A 27039-nucleotide genomic window follows, 5' to 3' on the forward strand; every position below is an offset into this window, starting at 1 on the left:
AGAAAATAAAGAAAAAGTAAGAGTATAAAATTTTAACTATTTAAGAAAATATAACAAGAAATAATATCAACTTATGGTAACCATAATTGGTATTGCCTTTAAAAAGTCAATGTACGTGGTCTTCCTTTCTTTTCAATAATCAATAAATAACAGAAAAGGTCTGGAGATGATTTCTGAGTCAAGAAGTGCTGGATTCCATAAGTCTTGCCTCTGACACACTTGCTATGTGACACTGGGCAGTATCAGTTATCCTTTTAATATTCTTGGTAACTAAGACTGTAGATTGCAAAGGTGTCAACCTGCTTTGGTAGAGAAAGTTCCTCACCAGAAGTTCTTTAAATAAATCACAAATAAATAACAAAAGGCTGTGGTGATATGTCATCATTTACAATGTGTTTTCCCTAATTGTTTATGGTTTGTCCTTTTTCATTTGTGTTTGTTCTATGACAGGTTTTGTTTGGAATTTCATTTTTCCTGCTTATGATTTTAAGGATTATCTTTGGTTCTACAGATGAGCAAATTTATCTGTTGATGTAAGTTTTTTAAAAATTAGCAATTCTAAAAATGCTCTAATACATAAAAGAACTGAGTTCTAGTCCTAGTTCCACCACTTACTAGAAACAAAGGCAATATATTACAATAAATAATAAAAATAGGTTCAGTTTAGCTTGAGAATGAATTACAAAGACTTCATATTTATTTGATGAGATAAGGGAGTTATTCAACTAAATATAAAGATGATTTCTTATTATTAGCAATTAGGTTCAACATGCCAGTTTTCACAATAAGAGCTTTCACATCATTTTAAAATCTCAGTAATTATATTACACTGGCTGTTGCTGATCCCTTTGTGCTATGGCACTGAAAATTTCTCCCCAAGGCACTAATACTTCACCTTTGACAAAGTGGTTACAGAACTAGAAAAATGTGTTCAGATGACATTCAATTGTCATTCGAGAACACATCCTTTTTATAATCTTCGGCTTTTCTTGATATTTTAAATTGATTTAAACTCATCAGTCATTATAGCTAAGCAGAGAGGAAAAACACTACAAGATTAGCAATGGACTAGTTGATAGTATTAGAAATAAATATATTAAAAAAAAAGAAAGAAATATATTCTCAATACTCACTGGTGATTTGGACAACTCTTTTTTTTGCTTTAAACTTTATTTTACTTAATCCAACTTAGGAGACAATTAACATTTTCCACCAACTCGGGGCACAGAAACTTTCACAGGCTTCACAATTTTTTATTTAGGTAATGCCTTTGTAGGAGCCTTAGCAGCAGATACAGCTGTCTTCTTAGTTGCTTGCTTAGCCTTTTTTGCTTCCTTGGCAGCCCTGATGGCTTGTTCTCATTGGCCTTTCGAACTTCAGGTTTCTGATTCCTCTTGGCCATTATATTACCAAGAGAAGCCCCAGTGATGGCCCTCTGGAATTTAACAGCCTGGCAAGTTCTCTTCTTTTGAATCTCTTCCGACTGTCCATTCTTGTGTTTTCTCCTATACAGGACAGTCCAATTGATTTGCCAGGGCTTCCTCTTTGAAAGGAATGCAGACTCGCATTTTGCATTCAAAAACTGGAAAACCTTCCTGTCAGTGTGGGCCTAGTGCCTCCCATGACCCGGGGTAGATTTTGTACCCGCTGAAGCTGCACAGCCTGACCTTCTCGGCTGCAAGAGGGAGGAAGATGGTAAAGAGGAAGAGTGGAGAATTCTTTTACATAGCTTACAATCTGCAATTCTTCTTTTGGAAACTGAGTGTTCATATTTTTTAATTTTTTAACCACTTAGGGGCTTTGGTGATCTGCAGGAATGACTGTGGCCATCTATTTCATTTAATTACCTATATATCTTAGATATCAAACTCTTACCAAGAGACATTTTACACAGAAATTTCCCCTAAGTGCTTGCCTTTTTATCCTAGTTGCATTAATTTTGTTCACACAAAAAATCTTCAATTTGATGAAGCTATTTGGACCTTATTTTCTAATTATATCTTTGAATATAACATTGTTTCTAACAAAGTGGATCACTAAACACAACAGAGTGACTCAGTTTATTTACATTGAAAAGTATAACCATTCAGTATCAAAAGGCAACTGTAATTCCATTGACCTCTATAATACAAAGATTAAGATATAAGTACTATGTCTTATTGGGATATAAATTTCTTCTGCTCAGAAAAGCCCAAGAATACAGCTCTTTTAAAACATTTAGTAACATTTTGGTCTTTCCAAACAACACATTTAACTTCTACACTTTACACAATGGTTTCAAAGATGTTATTGCTATACTAACCAACTGGAAGTAAAAATACTATGAAATGATAAGTGGTAATTTGTATCATTACATAAACTCATTCTCAGTAGGGATTGTTTCATTCTTTGCTATTTGTATCCCCACCACCTGGCACTTAGTAGGCAATTTATAAATAACTTCCTGTTAGCTCTTAATAATCAGCATGTGCCTTGGCTAATCTTTTATAAACAGATTTTTGGTAAGTTCAGGAAAGTTTTCAAAACACTGATGTCGTAGATTGTGGCAAAGGAGGAACAAATGTGAAATGAGGCTAAGAAGATATGAGGTGACATTGGGGAGAACAGCCTACTAAAAGTTTCTTTTTTAAATTCATGAAACAAAATAAGCAGGGCTGCCTGTGCATATGGTCATGCATAGCTTTCATTTGAAAAAAAAAATTTAGTTTAAAAAATCATTGACGCCTTTGTTATATCAGTTATTTTCAGATATAGCTCTTCCCTGTTTCCCCTGGGAAACCCGTTTTCCCCCTAACCTCATCAAAGAATTATTCCCCCCCCTTTTTTTTTTGGTGAGGCAATTGGGGTTAAGTGACTTGCCCAGAGTCACACAGCTAGTGAGTGCTATGTGTCTGAGGCCGGATTTAAACTCAGGGCCTCCTGACTCCAAGGCCAGTGCTCTGTCCACTGCGCCACCTAGCTGGCTCCAAAAAGTCATCCCTTAAGGAAAACTAAATGACAAAACAACCCTGTGACATCATTTATAACATTTTACACCCAGAGCCATAGTTTCCTACCAATAGGTGGAAATTGCCTCATCATTTGCTGTATGGGTCCAGGATTGACCACGGCACATTGAATTTAATCTGAATTCAACTGCTGTGGTAAGAGAAATAATTTACTGAGGCCCTTCCCTATAGGCTGAGCTCATTTTTCCCTAAAGACATGGAAGATATTGCCAATACTTGACTGGTTCAGGGATCAAAAAATAGGAAGTGAAGAAGTAGAGGCAGTAAGTGTAGATGGCTTTTTCTAGGCATTTGACTATGAAGAAGGTGAGATGTAGGATGGGGGAGACCGGGGAGCCAAGCCATTTGATATCTTTGAGTTTCCATGTTCCATAAATATCTGTGAAACATATGTGCCCCTGACATGGGATGAGATGCATTTGGGCAAAAGAGGAAAGGGGTTTATGTCTACCTGAACAACCAGCACTGTGCAATAGGAAGAATATCTGTATCAGCGTCTTTTACCATGTGGACTGGGCTAATTCTTTTACTTAACAGGTACAGAAATCTTTCTAAAGACTTAACTGACTCAAAAGACTAAGGGCTCAGGCCCTTGAAGTCACTTCCAGGTTGTCTCAGTACAAAAATTAATATAAACTCTAGTTCTTCCCTGATGCTTGACCTATGGAGCATCACAGAAGCAGGAGAGCTGCTGAATGAACTAGGCATCCTTGCTGACTATCTTTCCCTTGCTATGGCTAAGTATATATCCTTTTGTTAATTATCTCATATGCTACAAGTGTTTCCTTTTAGTCCAATATAGAAACTAAACTACCAAGGGAATCACTTTGAGTCATGCTTTTCTCACAACATAGTGCATCCTTGCTAATACCTAAGTAAAGTCTTTCTGTTAACTCTCAGATGGTTTATGGGTGTCTCCTGGTTCTATTTTCTTCCATCTATATCAGTGCATACAAGTCTTTCCATGTTTTTGATTCCTTATATCATTGTTTCTAACAGCACCTCTCCCTGCTACTTCCATTAGCTCCCTTTTATATGTTGTCTTCCTCCATTAGAATGTAAACTCCTTGAGGGCATGGACTGGTTTTCATTTTCCTACTATTTATATTTCCAGTTTTGAACACAGTAAGCATTTAATAAGTGCTTGTTGCCTAGCCTTCCTTTCTTCCAAGACACTGAAATGTCTGCTTTATGTTTTCTGGTACACATAATACTGTTCTACTTCGTATTTAATTATTTTAATTCAATAATCACTCTTATCTGATGGAATACACTGTGACTGATATTACTTATATTCACTTTCTAATACAAATTCCTAAAAAGAAAATATTGTTATAATAGCTCATATTTACCTGGCACTTTAAGGTTCACCAAGCACTTTACTCATGTTAATTTTGCATATTAGGTAGTGTTAATAGAAGTATTAACATAAATAGATATTGAAATATTGATTGTTGTTGTAAGAAATAGGGTTAAGAAAAATCATGTTCCGAAAAACATCAAAGAGAATAAGTGTTCCAGTATCTTGGTTGATGAAAAAAAATTAATCTATGTCTTACCATATATCATAGTGGCTATGTTTCTTATTATATTGTTAAATAGATATCAGATTTTATTTATAAATATTCAGAGAAGAAAATTCCCTAAATTTAAGGGGAATATCTTCATTTTGTTACTTTACTACATCATTTAAAAAAATAAAATTAAGGTGGTTTTATCTACGACTATCTCATTATCCTTAAGTTTCCTGAAGTCATGGCAGTACTAAAGGAAATTCTGTTGGAAGTATTGTCCTAAATTGAAGGAATATACTATAGTTACTAAAGTAAAAAGAACTGCTTTAAATCATGAATTATTTTCACCTGAAAGCTGTATCCAAGTATAACAAAATAACTATCAAAATCTCACAAAAGAAAATTATTGAAAAGTTTTGACACTTTTAATATTCAATTTTAAATATGTGCCATATGAAATTATCTATTTTTGGGAAAAATATATTTTGGATTTCTTTTAATAAAGACAGCTGTGCAAAATTGTTTAACAACATGACACACTGAACATTCATAATATTTATTAAAAACATCACACTGCTAAGTCAAAAAGTCATTAAATATATTTGTACAATGCTAAGAATAGTACCAGAGAAAAAATATTCAAAGATAATATTTAAGCTCAAAAGATGGTTGCTTTAACTCAGTCTACACTAAGCATTTGCACTGAATTTTGAAATAACTGGATTTTTGGTTAGTATTGAAAAGTATTTGTCTTTTTTTTTTAAACTAGAAAATAATGTCCCCTCCTTCATGCTGTTGTTTCTAGTAATAACTGAAAATACATTATTTGAGAGACAAGTCTTCAAGCTTTTCATTCTTATAGAATAGTATGGATACGACTAGACATTTTTTTTTTTTTGCAAAGATAATCAGTGGGTTAGACAGCTATAATTTCAATCAAGTAGTCTGCCAAAGAAACACAAGCTTCAGTGACAGAGCAGTAATGTCCCAATTTTGGCCAAATGCCAATTTTATACACTACTTTATTTGTCCTGAGGCACTATTAAGTAAGCCTCTTTTCAGTTTAATTACACTACTGACTGAACTCAGATGAAGCAATGCACTGATAATTAAAATGGTTTTTATCAAAATTTGTTTTAAAAGTCTAAGACTAAAGGAAAGAGCAAAGATCAGGGGTAGAGAATATAGGGAGAAAAAAAATGTAAATTTAACTCAATCATTCTGGAGAGTGTAATCCCTGTAGCCTACTTGAGATTAAATAGTTTCATTTTAATTTCTACTTAGCAAAATTCTCCTATTTGAAATTTTAAGACAAATAAGAGGAAAAACTGAATGAATATAAAAATAGATGAAAAGACATGATGTTTAGGTGTTGTTTACAAAACTAATGGTACTATATGGCAAGCAAGAGTTATAGAAGTATTATGTAAAAGTAACTGTCCTGTCATTTCACAAATATGCACTGAACAGTTGTCTTGTGTCTTAGCACTGCTGGAGATATACAAGATATGGCCTTGCTCTCATGTGTGTACAGATTCATTGGGAAAACAAGACAAGGTCCTACAATAAAAAATAATATAATATGGCAAAAACTTTCAGCACCACAGGTACTACTGGATTTGGAGGTGTGGTAAGAGATGTATAGCTAAGAATGCTAAATTTCAGTAAGGGAGACTTTGTATTCAAAAACTGTCTTTTACCTTCACAAGGTGAATGACTGTTATTTCAGTTTTCTCGTTTGCAAAACGGAAGATAACAATGACAACAACAATAACAACAATAATAGCTGGCTTTAAGGTTTGTCAAGTGCTTTATATATGTGATCTCACAGGTTCAAATGAGATAATGTATTAAAATGTTTTGCAAACTTAATGCCTGTTGATATCTTGATTCTGAAGACCTCAGGTTGCACCCTGGCTCTACCCCTGGGCTCACCTGTATGATCTTCAATAAGTCTCCTCACTTATCAAAGCCTACATTTCCTCATCTGTAAGGTGAGAAGTCTGGAGTTCTCCCAGCTCCCCACCATATGGTCCTTCAGTTCATGCACCCAAGAGTACTTAATTTTTATCTGCTATGACTAGGAAGCACATTGCAAGGAAGATATCTGTGTTAGCTCCCTTTAAATAAGAAATGAACGATTTAATACAGGAGCATAAATTTTTAAAAATTGTTTTAAAGTGGGGCAGCTAGGTGGCACAGTGGATAGAGCACCGGCCCTGGATTCAGGAGGACCTGAGTTCAAATCCGACCTCAGACACACAACACTCACTAGCTGTGTGACCCAATGGGCTATTCTGGTAAGGTAATATGCTAGCCACAGAGGCAAAGTCAGCTCTGTACCAGGTGAAAGATGAAATGACTGAGGAAAGAAAGGTTTGAGTTTCTGAGCATATCAATTTATTAAGCAAAGCATGCCAATTGCAAAATGAATTGGCCCCAGGCCTTTTCATCTTTGGCACTGGACCACAAATACAGGGGGAGACAAATTTTTATGCATTAAAAACAATCAAATAAGACTAATTAAAAGAATACAATTAACCAGGACACAAAATTAGGTAATCTGACTTCTAATGGGAAGAAAGAATAGGGACTTTCCAAGTTGGAAGGGGGACAGCAAACAGGTGCAATTCCCTGAAATCGAAAAAAGAGGTGTCCCACTGCCCCCAAGTGCCTTTATTTAAACAAAGGAACACGGAAACTGGTTAGCTAGTACAGGGTCAGTTTTCAGATAAGACATATGGGTTGCTTGAGATGTATAATTGTGAGAAAATAGCTTGCATCAATCTTTGGATCTGAGAAGGTTTCTAGGTCCTTAATTAAAGGGCTCTAAGCAGCAGGTAGAGGTTGCCCAGCTTCCTCGGCCATGCTAGGTTCACACAATGCAATTAAGCTTTCTCAAAATTCCCAATACGAACTAAAGTTTTCTCACAAGACAGAAATTGAACTAGACCCATAATTGAATAGAAAGGGAACTGAGCTAGCTCCAAAACTAAGTCACAAGATGGAGTCAGTATTGTTCACTCAATTCCTACTACCACTTGCTGTTTTAATTCCCTCAGCTCTGAGGGAAGGAATCTATCTGTGCCCAGATAAATGGATTTGGGTTGGTTGGAGGCAGGCACCTTAAGTCTGGACAACTGTCAATTCTTCCACTGTAGGATGCTGTTAATGCTGGTAGGAAACAAAGCAGATCTTCCCCCAGAGAAGGAAGTGAACCACATCACTGAAGGAAAGAAGGCAGAAGAAAGAACACTGAACTAGAATCAAGATACCTGGTTTTAGTTCTGTTTCTGTCACAGATGAGCTAGGCAAGTGATTTAATCTCTTTGAGCCTCATTTTTCACAGCTGTATGGGGGTTAATTAAATGAAGCATGGTGCAGGGAAAAAGCCCTGAATATGGAGTTAGCTTACAGCAGATAACCAACAATATGTAGAATTAAATCTGTTCTCAATTAAATTACCAAGTGATTACTTTATAGAACTTTAAAAAAAATTACACAAACATTTATTTGAAAGACCAAAAGTTCTAAAATCTCATAGGAAATAATGAAAGACATGAGAATGAAGGTAGGCCTTGAGAATCAAATCTCAAACTAAATTACAAAGCAGTAAATCATTCAAACTATTTGGTACTGGTTAAAAGTAGATCAGAGGAACAGTCAAGATAAGCAAGACTGAGAAGAAATTTAAGCAGAATAGCCTGTGTCTTAATAAACCCAAGATCACAACTCACTAGGAAAGATCTCTCTATTCAACAGAAAGTCCTAAGAAAAAAGACCAAGAGTCATTACCCGATGGATAAAGTGGTCACAAATAGTTCTCAAAGGAATGACAAACTATTCACAACTGTATGAAAAATTGTTCCAAGTCAGAGGTTTTACTCCACACCAGAAACTGGGGGAAGGGAGAGGAGAGGCCCTCAGGGAAGACAGGAATAGTTGATATTAGAGGGGCTTTTATCTTTAGTGATGTCATCAGCTCCCAAGGATTCAATTACCATCTATGGTTCTCAAATCTACCTATCCAGGCCTAATTTTTCTGCTGACCTCTACTCTCCTATCTGGAACTGCCTATTAGACATCTCAAATTGGATGTCTGGTAGACGTTTTAAACTCAGCACATTCAAAACTGAATTCCTTATCATTCTCCCCAAACTCTCTCCTCTTTCAAACTTTCCTATTACTGTTGAGGGCACCACCATTTTCCCAGCTCCACAAGCTTACAACCTAGGTATCATTCTTGACTCCTCACTTTAATTCATCCACTCTGCCCCCCCTCCCCCCACTTCCCCCATTCTAAGCTGTTGCCAAGGCCTGTTGATTGCACCTTTGCAACATCTCTTGAGTACACAAACTTTTCTCTCCTCTCATACTTCTACCACCCTGGTTTAGGCTCTCATTTCTTCAGGTATGGACTACTTCAATAGCTTGCTGTCACAAATCTCTTCCCTACAGCAGTCCAGCCTCCATTCAGCCACCACAGTATAGATCTCATCATACCAACTCCCTTCCATCCCCTTTCAATAAACTCCAGAGGCTCCCTATCACCTCTAGGATTAAATACAAAATCCTTTGTTTGGCATTTAAACCCAACCCTCCTCAGAAAACTGAGGTCCTGGGAGACCCAGTAATTTACTTAAACCCAAGGTCACACAGATAATAATCATCAGAAGAAGAATTTGAATTTAAGTCCTGACTTCAGAGTCAAGATCTCAATAATAAAATTAAGCATTTGAACAAAATCAAGGTACTTAGGACAAGAGAAATTGTTAATTGGGTGTGTGTGGGAAAACTGTATCAGACTGATACGCCTCATACCTAAGAAATACAAAAATACAAATATATTAGCCCAAGAGACATTCTCCAATAGATAAGGGGTAGGGATACAAGGAAAGGCAAAAACAAAAAAAAAAAACAAAAAAACCCTGCCCCCAAGGAGCTTACATTCCAACAGAGGAGACAATATATAAATAACTAGTTATCAACAAAATAGATACTGAATAGATTTAGAAGGTAATCAGAGAGGAAAAGGAATTGACAGCTGAGTGGATAAAAGGTAATCTGAGAGGGGAAGCAAAAACAACTCAAATGATAACAAAGTTTTTGGAAGAAATACAAATAAGATAAAAAAAATTTCAAATTTCACATTAGAAAATGCACAATAAAATATCTGGAACTTTTTCCTCACCCCTTTCAAATTGGCAAAGATTATTTTTTAAAAGAGTCAATGTTGGAGGGGTCTGTGGGAAGACAGGGACATCAATACACTAATGGTGAAGCTGTGATTTTAGCCATTTTGTATCCAAAAAAACTGGAACTATGGCAGTAAAGCAAAAACAAAACAAAATAAAACAAACAAACAAACAAAAAAACCAAAACTATTCACACCCTTTGACCCAGAAATAGTATTACGGGGCATTTACTCTAAGGAAGTCAAAGTCAAAGTTTTCTATATGGCAAAATATTTATAGAAGCACTTCTTGTGGTTACCGACTGATTGGGGAATGTCTGAACAAACAGTGGCAAGTGAATGTAATAAAACATTACTGTACTTTAATTAATGATGAATATGAAAAATTCAGAGAAACTTTGGAAGATTTTGCATGAAGTGATGAAGCATGAAATATAAGTGGAAGTGACAATATATACAATGATTACAATGCTGTAAAGGAAAACAACACTTGGAGAAGATGTAGGAAAATTGGAACACTAATGCATTGTTGGTGGAGTTGTGAACTGATTCAACTATTCTGGAAAGCAATTTGGAACTATGCCCAAAGGGCTATAAAACTGCATACCCTTTGACTCAGCAATACCAATACTAGGTCTGTATCCCAAAGATATCATAAAAAAGAGAAAAGGATCCACATGTACAAAAACATTTAAAGCAGCTTTTTTTGTGGTGGCAAAGAGTTGGAAATTGAGGGGATGCCCAATTGAGCATCAAGAACAAGTTGTGATTTATGAATTAATGGAATTTTGCTATAAGAAATGATGAGCAGGCAAATAGCAGAAAAACCTGGAAAGATTTACATTAACTGATGCTGCATGAAGTGAGCAGAACCAGGAGAACATTGTAAACAATAAAAACCTCAATGTGCAATGACTAACTTTGACAGACTCATCTCCTCTCAGCAATGCAAGGATCCAAGAGAACTCCAAAGGACTCATGATGGAAAATGCTGTCCACATCCAGAAAAAAAACAATGGGATCTGAATGCAGATTGAAGCACATTATTTTATCTCTTTCTTTTTTTGTTTGTTTCTTCTTTCTCATGGTTTCTCCCATTGGTTTTAATTCTTCTTTACAACATGACTAATGGGGAAATATGCTTAAAATGATTGTTCATGTATAGCCTATATTAGATTGCTTGCCATCTTGGGGAGGGGGATGAGGTAGGGAGGGAGAGAAAAATTTTGGAACTCAAAATCTTATAAAAGTGAATGATAAAAACTATCTGTACCTGTAATTGGAAAAATAAAATACTATTAAGTGTGTGTGTGGGGAGGAAGGAAAACAACACCAGAAGACAGTACTGAGGATGCTTAACCAATCAAACTCCAGAGGACTGATGAGGTGGAAGAGAGGTAGTGAACTATCAGGTATGGAATAAGACACATGCTATGAGATTTGATCATTATGTCAGGGTTTTTTGCTTAATTTACTACTGAGAGAGTGATACTAGGAAATAAAAATACTTTTAAAAGCATAAATAAAAGATGTTTAAATAACTCACTGTTATGGAAATGACTTCCAAATTTGTATCTCAAGTCAAACATCTACAAATGGCTTGAGACATTTCCATCTAAGAGGTTCAGAAGAAGCTTAAACTAAACATGTCAATATTGGATTTTTTTTTATTATCCCTGAGACTATCCTTTCATCAGAGATTCTCAGAATTTAAAGGTAGAAGACGATAATTAGGTGGCATTTGTTAATCACCTGTGATGTGTCAGGTACTATGCTAGGTAAAACAAAAGTAAGTCAGGTCATGGGCTCAAAGAGGTTACATTCTATTGGGGGAAACAACATGTACATATATAGTGTTTATACCAAATACATACAAGCTAATTTGAGAGGGAAAAGGCACAAGCAACTAGAGAGAGGGAAATTTTGGTTGACTGATGAACTACTGAATGGAACTGGATCAAATCACAAAACTATTAGCAATTGATGCCAAATAAACCTTCTACATCTCTCTAATCTATTTCATCCAGGTCACGCCCACTAACCATGAACCCCACCCCCACCCCCAACTTTGTCCTGGACTCTCTTCACTTCTCTCTCTCTAATATTTCATTCTATCTCACCTACTCCTACAATTCAACTATCATCTCTACACAAATGATTGTCAGATCAATCTGTCCACCCCTCATCACCTGGTGGTTTCCGGTTCCCAGGGGTCAACATGCCTTGGCAAGGATATCTGGTTAGCAAAGCACCCTGTAGCCCAGAACTGATGAACTGAACGATCCTCCAGCATAGGTTCCCAAAGTGGAAGAGACTGCCCCCTAGGGGGCGCTGGAACCCTGGAGGTGGGGAGAAATGGTAGTAGCCTCAGGTGCAATTGGAGGGGCATTGAATAAAAATAAGGGTTAACCTAACCTAACCCTAGAGGGGTGCTGAGTAATTTTTCAAAAAGGGGGCTGTAGGCCAAATAATTTTGGGAACCTCTGCCTAGCCTCAGCTTCCCAAGTGGTAAGGATAAGTGCACTACACCAGGCCACAAAAGCTTTCTAAATGGTCTCCCTATCTCATCTCTCCCCACTCCATTCAGTTGCTAAAGTGTTGTGCAAAGGTCTGGTCTTGTCACTACCTTTTCAGCTCAACTCCCAGCTTCTGCAGGAGACCTTTTAGTCTCCCTGCCCCCATACAGCATACCTCCTCCATTTCACCTCTAAAATTACCTTCCTTTTATACTGTATATATCTAGTATGTACATAGTTATTTGCATGTTGCTTTCCCCATTAGAATGCGAACTGCTTACAAACAGAGACTGTGTTTTTACCTTTCTTTGTAGCCTCTGCATTTAGTACTGTTCCTGGCACACACTAAGCGCTTGTTAAATGCTTAATAAGTGACTGGAAGGGGCAGCTAGGTGGCACAGTATATACAGCACCAGCCCTGGATTCAGGAGGGCCTGAGTTCAAATCTGGCCTCAGACACATAACACTTATTAGCTGTGTGACCTTGGGCAAGTTACTTAACCCCATTGCCTAGCCAAAAACAAACAAATAACTGACTGGAGATGATACTGAAATCTACAAAGATGAGACCGATGAATGAGGACATTATTCCAAAAGGAAGATTGCCTCTAACTGGGGCAGATATCAAAACATTGAGAAAGGCAGAAAATTAAGGTGAGAAATCACAGATGAGGGTAGATGTTCATGTGCTGTTTAGCACTAAAGGTGACTTCTCAGTTTCATTTCGCAGAGAAAAAAGTGAAACACTGAAGTTTCTTCTTTTACTCACACCCTGGGCCTCTATCTGGATTGTGACTATTGGTCCATGCTCTTAAAGAACTGCCTCTATCACTTAGGTTAAATGTGAAAGAATAAATAGCAAAGATAGATTCTCAAGAAGCTTACAGGGTGAGATAACACACAGGGGAATGCTGGCAAGGAAGGAGCATCCCGGTCAGTAAAAGGGGCATAGTCTGATGCACCGTATCCAGGAACAATGGCAGAGTTGATGTGATTGTGGCTCATACTTTCAGACTGGAAGGAAGAAGAGGGAAGGAGAAAATGGTCCATCCAACAGGCAGAGAGAGGTCTACAGAAGAGATGTCAGGAGAGAATGAAGTGAAGAATGGCTGAAGCTTCCTAAAATAGTGTGCCAGGAGAGCATGTCCTCAATCAGCAGAGCAAGGCATTGGAAAGGGACTACTAAATTAGTGTAGATTAAAACTTCTCATAGATGAAATCAAGTAAAAGGAAAGCTGGAAAGGGCTTGAGCATCCAGATGCCATGGGTTTTGGTAAAGCTAGACTTAGCCATGTACCTTGGAGGGCTGCAAAAAAGCACTTCTCCACTGAAAACAGCTGTGGATCATTTTGTCGAAGAAGTAACTAAATTCAGATGCTCCTGTGAAAGAGGAAGTCAGCACTCTAATTATTCAAACCTCTCAGGACCTTGAAATTCAAAAAAAGAAGGCAGCCCAACAGAAGAAATGTTATTGCAAAACTAACTGAAAGAACATGTTTAAAATCAGAGTAACCACCAAATATATCCAATAACTGTTACAAAGGCAGACGTTGGAATCCAGGCTGAACAGCATGATTTCATAAGAAAATGAAGTACCCGAAAAACTGTGATTGTTTTGTTAGCTTCTGGGTCAGGGAACCAAACAAGGGTTCAGTGTGTCAGGAATCAGCGCTCCAATATGGCCACTGCAGTGTACCTACACCTCTATTTCAGACAACAGCTAACAGAACATACTCAAGAAGCTTAGTCCAGTGATTCATTCTAGACTAGAAATTATTTTCGTTTTGTTTTGTTTCAGTTTTTTTGCTAGGCTTAAGTGACTTGCCCAGGGTCACACAGCTAGTAAATGTCAAACGTCTGAGGCCGAATTTGAACTCTGGTCCTCCGGACTCCACGGCTGGTACTCCATCCACTGCACCATCTAGCTGCCTCTAGTCTTTTTTTTTTTAATGTGCAATCATTTTTTTATTATACCATCTTATGGAAATGCTTGTTTTAGTCCATAAATTAAAAAATAAAAATTAAATTTAGAAATGCTCATGGGGATAAAAACTTCAGATAATACTTAATTTCATGTTTAATGTTTTAAAAGGGAAGAAATAGTTAACATTGAGACCTTCTCACAGAATCACATTTCAGGCCATGAAGGCCACCAGAGTAAATACTATGTTTACTCTACTACAGAGAGTGAGCTAAAGAACCCAGAAGAGTATATTGGTAACATACCCATTAGAAATTATTTTGCCTAGCTCAAAACAATTAAGTGATGGTAGTGGTCAGGAGGGATTGGAGTTGAGAGGTGAGCAGGGGCAGGCTATGGTATAAAGGACAATCTATAGTGATGGAACATACAGCAGTCCTAATGTGGCACACCTGGAGAAGTCAAACCCATTGGACTCTGGGTGAGTTAGCCTAAAATTCTTAAAGTGTGTGTGTGTGTATTTGTTTTGTTTCGACATAACCTACATTTCCCAATTTATCCCTTCTAGTCTTCCAAGGGAGCAATCCCTCTTACCAAAAATTTTTAAAAAGATTTTAAAATTTAATTTTAAAAATTTAAAAAGAGGGAAAAAACTCAAAACAACCTTTTGTTAAATCCAAAATATCCTGAAAACGATCAAAAGCATTTACCTAAAACCATCAGCAAGCATTATCTGCAATGGGGATAAACTAGAGGCCTTCCCAATAAGATCAGGAGTGAAACAAGGATGCCCATTGTCACCAATATTATTTAATATTGTATTGGAAATCCTAACAATAGCAATAAGAGAAGAAAAAGAAATTTGAAGGAATAGGAACAGGGAATGAAATGATAAAACTATCTTTCTGCAGACACTATGATGATATTGTTGGAAATCCCAAAGACCCAACTAAATAATTAGTTGAAACAATTAATTTTAACAAAGTAGCAGGATATAAAGTAAATCCATATATATATCATCAGCATTTCTACATACCACAAACAAAACTCTGCAAGAAGAGATAGTAAAAAAAAAAAAAAATACCCCATTTAAAATAACTCTAGACAGTATAAAACATCTGGGAGTACACCTACAAAAACAAACCCAGGAATTATATAAACAAAATTAGAAAAACTTTTTATACAAATAAAATCAGATTTAAATAAGTGGAAAGATATTAATTGTTCATGGGTAGGCAGAGTCAATATAACAAAAATGACAATGTTACCCAAACTAATTTATATATTCCACATCAAAATTAAATTACCAAAAAATCATTTTACTGAATTACAAAAAATAACAAAATTCACTTGGAAAAACAAAAAGTCAAGAATATCAAAGGAAATAATGAAAAAGAGTATAAAGGAAGAAGGTTTGGCAGCACCAGATCTTAAAACTGTATTATAAGGCAGTAATTATCAAAATGATCTGGTACTAGCGAAGAAATAAAAAGGTAGATCAATGGAATAGACATATAATTTACAGCAACAAATAAACACAATAACCTTGTATTTGACAGATGTAAAGACTTAAGATTATGGGATAAGAATTCATTATTTGGCAAAAATTGTTGAGGAAACTGGAAAGCAATACGGCAGAAACTGGGCATGGATCAATATCTCATACCATTTACCAAGATAAGGTCAAAATGGGTACATGACCTAGATAAAAAGAGGGATTTTACAAGAAAATTAGAAGAACATGGAACAAATTACTTATCAGACTTACGAATAAACAAGAGATAGAGAGCAAAGTTATGTGCAAAATGGATAATTTTGATAACATTAAGTTAAAAAGATTGTGTACAAATAAACATAACCAAGATTAGAAGGAAAGCAAGAAATTGGGGGGAAATTTTATAGACAATTTATCAAATAAAGGTGTCATATCTAAAATATATAAAGTACTTTGTCAAATCTATAAGAATATGAATCATTCCCCAATTGATAAATGGTCAAAGGATATGAACAGGCAGTTTTCCAGTGAAGAAATAAAAACAATTTATAATCGTATAAAAAATGCTCTAAATCATTATTGATTAGACAAATGTAGTTTAAAACAACCTTAAGATATCATTTTACACTTACCACATTGGCTAAAATGATAGAAGCGAAAGGTGACAAATGTTGGGAGAGGCCGTGGCAAAATTGTGACACTAATTCATTATTGTGAAATTGTGAACTGATCCAACTATTTTGGACAGCAATCTGGAATAATGCCCAAAGAGTTATTAAACTACCTAAACCCTTTGACCCAGCAATACCACGAACTACTTAGCCTACTTCCAAAGATGATTAGGCGAAAAGGAAAAGAACCTATATGTTCTAAAATATTTAGAGTAGCTCTCTTTGTGGTGGCAAAGAACTAGAAATTGCAGGGACGCCCATCAACTGCGGAATAGTTGAACAAGTTGTGGCATATGATTGTGATGGAATACTACTGTGCTATAAGAAATGATGAGCTCAATAATTTTAGAAAAACATGGAGAGACTTGCATGAAATAATGAATGAAATGGGCAGAACCAAGAGAACATTGTATACAATAACAGCAATATTGTTTTGGAATGACTTTGAGCAAATAAGCCTTTTTGTCTATTATAAATACCCAAATTAACTATAAAGGATATATGAAGTAAGATGCTATCTACATACAGAAAAGAACTGATTAATAGAAGCATGTACAGAATAATTTTACATTAATTTTATATATTTACATTTATTTTATATAATTTACATTTATATGTCTATTTGTGTCTAATGGTAGCCATCTCTAGGGTGGGGGTAGAGTGGGAGGAAAGAAAAAAAGAAATTAACATGACAATTTTGTTGTATATTTGAAAGGAATAGCAAATTGTACATAGCAGATTTGCAGCTTCATGTACAACTAACTTTTTTATTGTACTGTGCTACAGAAATGCTTGTTTTATTTCATATATTAAAAATAAAATTTTTAAAAAGAGGCAAAAAAAAAAAAAAGAAATAGAAGCCCACAAAAAAAAATCCAATATAATCAAAAAAGTCTTACAACATATGCAGTGTTACATACCCATAGTCCCCCACCTCTGCAAAGAAGGTGGGGAAGTGCCTTATCATAATGATTCTTATAGTCTGGCCTAGAATTCTAATATCTTGACTTTCTTAAGCAAGTAGAATGTTGTCCCATACTATGTCCTCCCTTCCTGCCAAAAGTAACATCCCATGTCTTCAGTGCTTGCTTAAGAAATCAGGTGTTGCTGATTAACAGGCCATGAACAAGCTGTGATTGGAACTATAAGGATTTAGGAAAAATATGTTATAAATAATGTTATAAATTCTCAGTGCTAATATATTTGAAAAAAATTAAGCTTTAGTAATATTTAATATACAGTTGAGCCCATCATTTGGTTCAAAGGTCAGATAGTCAATAGGGTACGTGAAAAAAGAATGGAAGTTCCACAACACAGAGGGGTTAGCAGTGGCACATTCATTGGCTTTCAGCACACTGCAATAGATTACTGTATTACCAAGTGTTAAGCCCGAGATTTTCAAAATTCATGAGACACTCAAGCAAGCTGCTCTCACTAAAATACAATTAATATTGATGAGTATTTATATTTTAGTGATAACAAAAAGGTTTTTCAAGCCATTAATAAAATTATTTTTCAAATACAGTTTATTTCAACTTTATCCCATGCTTTTTATTTCTATTTTGTGAATACTGTATATGCACATAATATATTAGTACAGCTCAGAAGCAACTGAGCAGAGTAAATAGCAATTTAGCTGAAAAACGAGGAAAATCTGAGGTCAAATCCAGCTTCTGAAACATACTGTCTGTGTGACCCTGGGCAAGTTCACTTACCTCTCAGGGTTCTCGGCAACTCTGAAACTACAAATTCCAGAGAAGAAGCATACCTGAATTGGTAGGGAGAGTTTCCTAACATGGGAGTTCCCTGTATCAATGAAATCAAAAGTCCAGTCAGTTCCTATTTCATATTTGGACAGTACCATATGTATATAATTTATAAAGAAATATACATGTTAGGGGTGTGTACTCAATTTTTTTTTAAACTGATAGGGGTGTGTGATCAAAAAAGTTTATAAAACACTGATTCTAGATTACTATTTTTAGTTCTACAGACCCTATTTTAAGAAAAACATAAGACAAGCTAGGGCATACCTGAGATAGGGTAAAAAAAGGAAAGTGAGAGGAAAGTAAGCAGTCATGAAAAGGAAATTAAGGAGATAACCACTGGCAGAAGAAGTTAAAATTTTTATCTCCATTTATAGATGACATAAACATGTTTAGAAAATCTAAAATAACCAAAACACTGAGTTAATAATTTCAGGTAGTTAGCATACTCTAAAATCATGAATACCAATTTTAAAAAAAGGGGGAAAACTGACATACACAAACCAAATTCTAAGTATAAATTCAAAAATATTGCTTCAGAGGCACGTTAGCCTGTCTTCATCATGTGAACAAATGTAACCATCTATTATGTAGCAGTATAGCATAGGGGGCAGGGATAGCTAAGTGGTGAAGTGGACAGGCCTAGAGTCAGGAAGACTCTTCTCCAGCCTCAGACACTTATTAGTTGTGTAACCTTGGGCAAGTCGCTTAACCCTGTCTGCCTCAGTTTCTTCATCTATAAAATGAGAGGGGCAGCTAGGTGGTGCAGTGGATAGAGCACTGGCCCTGAAGTCAGGAGGACCTGTGTTCAAATCCAGCCTCAGACCAAACACCTGACACGTACTAGCTGTGTGACCCTGGGCAAGTCACTTAACCCCAATTGCCTCACTTAAAATAAAACAAAACAAAACAAAACATCTGTAAAATTAGCTAGAGAAGGATAAGGCAAACCACTCCAGTATCTTTGCCAAGAAAACCCCATATGGGATCATGGAGTGTTTTCAGTTGAAAATGACTGAACAACAACATGGCATAGGGGAAAAAGTATTGGATCTGAATCAGAAGACCTGGATTCCCAACTGTAGCCAAAACCAGATTAAAAGTGTGATTAGGAAATATTTAACATAAAAAATAAAAATATATTAGAACAGATAATGTTAATATGTGGTTTTCTAAGTCAATATGCAGCTGGCAAGGATGCTCATGCACAGTTTAGTGGCCCTGTTTGTATTTGACACCAGTGGCCTAGAAGACCCTCAGGGTCACTTCCAGCTCGAAATTTATACTCCTATTGTGTAGAGCACTCTGCTACACACTGAAAATAGAAAGAGGTCTAAGATATAGTCCATGCCACTGAGGAAATGAAAATCTAGCTGAAAAGACAAGACATATACACAAAAGATAAATACACAAAGCATATGTTCTAGACTAAGGAACTGCATTAATTTACATGTAAGTACCTAGAACATAACTGGCACTCAATAAATGCTTGCTGACTGATGTGAGGAAGGCTAGTACTGACACTCTTCCTATGTGTGAATACAAAGAAAAAGAAGAGTGATATGGTCAAGTCAAATTGGGAATTTACAGCCTATATATTCCAAAGGCTGGCACTGAATTGCCCAGTGTCTTTTCAAACACAAATTATGTTATCACAACAAAAACATGCGGTTTCTCTTCTGAAATTTCAGAAGCTGCCAAGTCAGTTCTAAAAGCAGTCAGTCTTTTAGAGAGATGAGATGTATTTGGATCACGGTTTCAGTTATGTACCCAGCTGTCAAACAGCTCTTCCAAAAAGAAAAAGAAAAAAAAAGGAGTGGCAACGTGGCTGTTATATGCCTTAAAGAGTCAGCTTTTTAGAGTACTGGCCCTGAAGTCAGGAGTACCTGAGTTCAAATCCGGCCTCAGACAAAACACTTGACACTTACTAGCTGTGTGACTCTGGGCAAGTCACTTAACCCCAATTGCTTAAAAAAACAAAAACAACAAACAACAAAGAGTCAGCTTTTTAGTACACTAAATGACTTTACACAGGAAATCTGCCATTATTGATAATGGATTAAGAACTTTCATAAGAAGCCGGTGCCTAAGAAACTGAATCCCAATTTCAGCTTGCCCAACACAGTGTTATCAAGTAGGCTATATCTACTTCCTCCAAGGTGAACAGATAGTCCTTATTTTCACTGTAAAAGTAATAGTTTTCACTCACTTGTTATGAGATCTGTTCATTTTTAATAAAAATTTTTATTGTTTTAAAAAATCACAAGCATTTTCCCAAAAGGACCTCTTCTTATAACAACATAGCAAAGTTAAACAAAATATCACACACCTACAGTCTTCTCTAGCCAGAGAAGGGAGGAATGCCTCATGGAGTCAAGAAATCAAGCTCTGACAACCTTTAATTATTTTTCTTTTCATTATTGTGATTCTTGTACATACTGTCCTGTTTACATAATTAATTCACTGGACTCAGGAGTTGGGGAGACCTGAGCTTCAAATCTAGTCTCAAACACTTACTAGTTGTGTAACACAAGTCATTTAACCTCCATCTGCCTCAGTTTTCTGATCTGTAAAATGGGCATAATAATAGCATCTACCTCCATTGTGAAGATAAAATGAGACAATGTTTGTTAAGGGCCTTGCAAACCTTAAAACACTACATATGCGTTATTGTTGTTGTAGTTATTTATACAAGTCTTCCCAAGTTTCCCTGAACTTTTCATATGCAATAATAGCCTATTATGTTCTTATATCATAACTTGTTCATCCATTTAACCAATCAACAAGCATTAACTGAGACCTGTATATCAAACAAGTGCTGGGTGCTAGGGATACAAAGACAAAAATGAAAATCCCTGCCCTCCATAAGCTTATATTCTTGTGGTGGAGAAGAACATGCATATGTACAAAACAGAAGAGAATTTTGTGGGAAAGGGCACGAGCAGCTGGGGATATCAGAAAGGCTTGTAAAGGTGGTATTTAAGTTGAACTTTTAAGAGAAAAGGAGATTGTAGGAGGCAGAGGTAAGATTAATGTAATTTTAGGCATGGGTTATAGCAAGTGAAAGGTACAGAGATGGAAGATGAGGCATCCTTTGGGGAAACAGCAAGAAGGCTAGTCTAGCTGGATAAGAATGAGAAGGAAGGGAAATAATGTATAACAGAGTTAGAAATGTATGTTGATGCTAGGCTGTGAAAGGCTTTAAAAGACAAATAGAGGAATATATGTTTGATCTTGAAGACAATCACTGGAGTTTACTGCTTAGAGAAGTAATATGTTTCAACCTGCACATCAGGAAAATCACTTTAGCAGATGTATAGATGATAGACTAATTGAAGCTGGGAGAGAATTGAAGTAAGGAAACCCACTGGGAAGTTATGTTACAGAGATAAAAGCGCAAGGTTTGACAAATGACTGGATATATAGGGGTAGAGAGAATGAGAAATCCAAGATAATACCAAGGTAGCAAACCTGGGTGAATGGAAGGATGGTGGTGCCCTTGATAGAAATAGAGAAGCTCAAAAAGATGGATGGGTTTCGACATAGGGAGAAGATAAACTGTTTTGGACATGATAAGTTTGACATACTTACTGGACATGTAGTTTCAAATGTCCAAAAAGAAGTTGGAGATGCACAACTAGTGATCAGGAAAGGAGAGAGACTATCAACCAATCAATGGGCATGTATTAAGTGCCAACAGTGGGTCAGGCCCTGTGGATACAAATTCTCAAAAAGAAAACAATCCATACCCTCAAGGAGGAGTTGAAGAGAAACTAGAGCTAGATTTACAGCTCCTTGAGGACTGGGAATATTTTTACTTTTTTCTTTGTATCCTCAGTCCTTACAAATGTCTGTTTATTGATGGACTGTAAAGCATATAGCTAAGAGCCGTCAGTAAAAAGGCTCAAACTCCCACCCGTTCCTTTTCTCTTTCCTCTCCATCTCTCTTCTCAGCTCCTCTCACCCTTCTCAGTCACTCAGTAAGCACTTATTAAGTGCCTATTACATGCCAGCCACTGTATTAAGCACTGGGGTAACAAAGAAAGGAAGAAAAAAAAAGTCTGTTCTCAAGGTGCTCACAGTCTAACATGGGAGACAATATATCAATAACTATGTATGAACAATACACACACTTGATAAACTGAGGATAGTCTCGGAGGGAAGGCACTAAGATTAACGAGGATTGGGAAAAGATTCTTGCAGAAAGTTGGACTTTAGCTAAGACTTGAAAGACAGGGAAATTAGAAAACAGAGATAAGGTTGGAGAGAATTCCAGGAAGGGGGAACAAGCACAGTGGTGTTCTGGATACAAGATGATGTGTTACTGGATCACAGAGTACATGGAGGACCGTAAGATGTACTTAGACCTGAAAAGTAAGAAGGAGGCAGGTTATGGCTTTCTACTGGATCTAATTGAGTTGACTGAATGGGAAGGAGGGGGAATATGGTCAGATCTGCCCTTTAAGGTCGGTTTAGGGGCAGCTAGGTGGTGCAGCCGATAGAGCACCGGCCCTTAAGTCAGGAGGACACGAGTTCAAATCCTGCCTCAGACCAAACACTTGACCCTTAGGGTGACCCTGTGCAAGTCACTTAACCCCAAATGCCAAAAAAAAAAAAAAGGTCTGTTTAACAGCAGAGTAGAGGAAGGAGTAGAATGGGAGAGAAACTTGAGGCAGGGAGACCAGCAGGCTACTGCAACAGTTCAGGCTTAAGGTGAAGAGGGCCAAATCCACGGTGGTGGCAATGTTAGAGGAAAAAAGGGGACTAAAACAGGAATGCCACCTCCTTCCCCCACCTCCAGCCTTGGCTGTGGCCCATTTCACATCCTTCCCAATGGTAATGGCCAAGCCCATATCATGAACTCACTAAATGCTTTCAAGATAGCAGAGTCACTAGAAGAGACAAGAAAGATTTGGTTCTCTCGTCCCCTCACATATGAAACACGTTTGGATCAATTCACGGCTCCACTAGTAGTGCTTCAATGTGCTTGTTTACCGCTGGGCCCCCCAACATTAGTAATTTTCCTTTTTTTTTTTTTTTTGGTCTACTTGCATAATATTTAAGAATTTTTGTTTTGCTTTTTTTTCCGGGGGGGGGGCAGATAGGAGTGAGCGAAAAAAAATGCTTGTAAACTGGAAACAGGAGAATTTAATTTAAAAAAAAAAGAATGACAAGAAGCTTCTACCTTCACCCGGTAATTCCCTCTCTGTCTAAAGGACTCCAACACGCAGCGCACCCAGACACCCCCCAAGCAACAATGAAAACCCAGACAGCACTAGGCCTACACGCCCACCATTCCCACCTCCCCTGGGCCTCTAAGAACACCCGGGTCGGGGCAAATTGGGGCGGGGCTACTGGAGAAGGGGCGGGGCGACGGCCAGACGCGCTCCTCGCGCGCCCTCTGCCCCACCTCCCGCGCTGCGGCGTGCAGGAAGGAGGAGGAGCCAAAGGCCGCGGCCGAGTCCCTCACGCCCTTTTCCTATCTCTGCATCCCCATGACTTTCCCTTCCTTTCCTCCCCTCCTCCAGGGCCTTACCTGGTTCCCAACTGCCTTTCGCTGTTCAGTTGCTGCTGCTTTCCAGGCGACTCGGCTTCGGGCCAGTCCACTCTTCCCGCGGGTAAAGAGGAAGCTAGTTACCGTTGCAGCGAAAGGCGCCCAGGAAGCCGCCATGTCTACCGTGGGAAGGGGAGGGGAAAGGGGCGGGGCCGGCCTACTGCGCAGGTGCTGAATGGGAGAGCTGTTCTTTTGCGTTAGCTGACGCCGCGAAAGAAGTCAAGCAATCACGCATGCTCATTAATAAACCCTCAGCGGAGCCTTGTTCTCTTCTGCTGGTCGGTGATTGGCTGGGTGGCGGGGAAGGGCGGGGCAAGTGATCAGTACCGGGTGCCTAGTGTGGATCGGAAGCTAGGTTGAATCCTCAACTTTGGAAAACAGCCAGTCCCCTTCAGCCTGCTGCATCCCCGGGTTTTCTGGCCATCCAGGTGTTTCCAAAGAAACTAGTGGTACTTGGCCTTAAAGGGGACCGAGCTCTTGGCCTCTTGTCTTTGACACTTTACTTTTCTTTATGGTCGCTCAGCAAGTCAATCCCCCAGGGTCTCTTTCCTAATAACATCTCACGTGTTTGTCTATAGTGCTTTAAGTATTACAAGGCATTTCGTCAGGAGAACCCATCTAAGGTAGGTAGTGCAAGTATTATTATGCCTATTTTTACTGAATAGAAGATTTAAGGCTGGAAAGACCCTAAACTGTCACCAAAGTCCATTCTCTTGACTATAGCTCCACCAGGATGCGGCCTTACAAATGTTACATCTTCCCCTACCACCACTGGTCATTCAATAAACATTTACTAAGCCCCTTCGTACCAGGCCTTGCAAAGAAAGGCAAAAGACAAATCTAATGGAGGAGACAAGTCCAAGAGGACACTTAACAGTCGTCCAGCCCTCTCTCTGCCAAGGCCCATTCTCTGGACTTCAGCTATACCAGGATGTAACCATATCCACTATTACCACTGGTTATGTTCATCTGGTTCTAGGATGTCAGGGCAGTTTTCGTTATTGTTTCTGACCTTTCAGAGCCCTTCTTCACTCAAATCAAAGTCAATTGCAAGTTATGTCATCTCCCTGATTTCATGGTCCTGTATGATGATGTCCAGGTTCTTTTTTTGATCATGGCTTTAAGATAATCCAGTAATTCTTAAATTATCTCTCCTGGATCTGTTTTACAAGTCAATTGTTTTTTCTGATAAGACAGTTCACATTTTCTTCAATTTTTTCTTCCTTTTGATTTTGTTCCATTGTTTCTTAGTGGAATCATTAGCTTCCTCTTGTCCAATTTTAATTTTTAAGCAATTATTTTCTTGAGTGAGCTTTTGTACCTCCCCTTTCTTTTGACCAACTCAGCTTTTTAAGGAGTTCTTAAGTGAAATTTTGTATTTGTGCTTCTATTTGGCCAACTTCACCTTTTAATGAGTTCTTTTCAGGGAATTCCTGTACCTCTTTTTTCCATTTGACCAATTCTGCTTCTCAAGGATTTCTTCTCTTCAGTGAATCTTTGTGCTCCCTCCACCACTTGGCCCATTCTGTCTTTTAAGGCATTATTTTCTTCATCATTTCCCTCTGCCTCCTTTATCAAGCTGCTGATTCCTCTTTCATGATTTTCTTGCATCACTTGCATTTCTTTTCCCAATCTTTCCTCTACCTCTCTTATTTGATTTTTAAAATCCTTTTTGAGCTCTTTCAGGAATTTTTTTGGGGGGAAATAGGAGGAGGGCTATGACCAATTTATATTTTTCTTTTATGCTTTCCATGTAGCTGTTTTGACTTTGTTGTTTTCCTCTGAGTTTGTGTCTTGATCTTCCCTGTCACCATAGTAACTTTCTATGGTCAAGTGTTTATTTTATTTTATTTATTTTTTGTTTTTGCTCACCTTTAGAGCCTATTTCTTGACATATAACTTTATGTTAAAGGTGGGCTCTGCTCTTGGGATTGAGGGGGCATTGTCCCAAGCTTCAGATCTTTCTTGCTGCTGTGTTTAGAGCTAGCCTGGGAATCTGTAGGTTTTGTTTCTTCCAAGATGGTATGATTTAAGGAGATGTGTGGTCACCGGTCTCCTGGCCTGTGCCCTGGTTTGTGAGTGACCACAATACTCTTCTCTGCCCTAGAACTGTGAACAAGGTCCCTGCACCCCTGTGGCTGACTGCAAGTACTAGTGAGCTAGTGTTCCCTGGGACTGTGACTCAGAACTGTGTATTGGCAATGTGACAGTCCTATACCCAGTGCCAGCAAAAGTCCCTTATAATCTTCTTCTGACCAGTTGTCTGACCCCCTTCTGTGGGTTGACAGTTCCAGAAGCTGCCACCACCACTGATGAAATGCCTCCAAGGTCTGCTGTTAGGCTCCAGGTCCAACTCATGAGGATGGGAGCTAGACCTCAAAAAGGAAAAACTCTGGACTTTCCCACATGGCCAAATCTCTGGCTGTTGCCTGAGGCTATAATCTGATCAACTGGCCTTTTTTTGTGGCCACACCCAATCTCCCAATTCTCTGTTACCCTTAGCCTAGTCTAGACCTCCCTATGTCCCCAGCCACTTCCCACCCTTAATCCTATCTAGGCTGCGTTCTCCCTTGGCCACCCCTGGAGTTCTATTGCCTCATAGACTATTTGGCCACTCGTAGGTCCCTCCCATAGTCTTTCTGAATATAAAGTCTATCTTGTCTCCATTAAAATGCTCTGATTCTTATAATCTAGCCACTGCTCAGATTTTTACAATCTAGCCAATAGCTCACACGTGCTCAGATTCCTTAAGAGTCTGACCAATATGGCAGATCTTTAATAAACGTTGTCTTTGACTGAAAGAAGGCTTGGCTCGAATTCTTTTGGGCAGGACCTGTGTGTCGTGATTTTGGGGTTCCAGCACCCCTAAACCTCTAGACCTCATCACAGCTACCACCCCTGTGAAATAGACCTTTCCTGCCAACCTCCTAAATTCTCCTTGGCTGGAAAATTGTTTCACCCTGACCTTTTGTTGGTTCTGCCACTCCAGAACACAACTTGAGGTGTTATTTTTAAAATTGTTTGGAGGGGAATTTGAGAGAGCTTATTCAAGTCCCTCCCTTTACTTGGCCCCCCCAGATTGTTGTCTTGGTTAGATAGAGAAATCATTCACAATTGATCATTGTTACAATATTGTTTTTACTGTGTTGAATGTATAGATGAGGTCTTGACAGACTGATATCTGCATATCTAGTCCAAGTTGGATCCTGACGATGAGACATCTGTTTTCGGAAATTGTAGCCCTAGAGCCTGAGGCTCAGTTTTGGCAGTCTCTGAGGCTCTAGTGAGGCAATGGAAGTTTTACCCCATCCAACTCAGTAGCAGCAGAGAGCTATAGAAACTTTGTTGAGGTGAGTGGGGGCAGAGAGGCTAGAAAAGTTACTCAGTGTCCCAAAGCACC

At 37.9% G+C, this 27039-nt stretch overlaps 1 protein-coding gene and 1 pseudogene across 1 annotated transcript in view; both read right to left on the reverse strand.

The window, feature by feature from the left end:
- Window positions 1-23793, reverse strand: part of LOC114046115 (28S ribosomal protein S9, mitochondrial-like) — an 87134-nt gene extending 63341 nt beyond the window's left edge. The window contains exon 1 of the mRNA XM_027866370.1: window positions 23622-23793. Within this exon, the coding sequence (XP_027722171.1) occupies window positions 23622-23756 (135 nt within the window). The 5' untranslated portion in view covers window positions 23757-23793. The remainder of the gene's footprint in view (window positions 1-23621) is intronic.
- Window positions 1200-13237, reverse strand: LOC114046134 (annotated as a pseudogene).
- Window positions 23794-27039: the final 3246 nt, after the last annotated feature.

The sequence above is a fragment of the Vombatus ursinus genome, unplaced genomic scaffold (genome assembly GCF_900497805.2).
Source record: "Vombatus ursinus unplaced genomic scaffold, bare-nosed wombat genome assembly UNPS02014781.1, whole genome shotgun sequence".
In the NCBI taxonomy this organism is placed as follows: Eukaryota; Metazoa; Chordata; class Mammalia; order Diprotodontia; family Vombatidae; genus Vombatus; species Vombatus ursinus.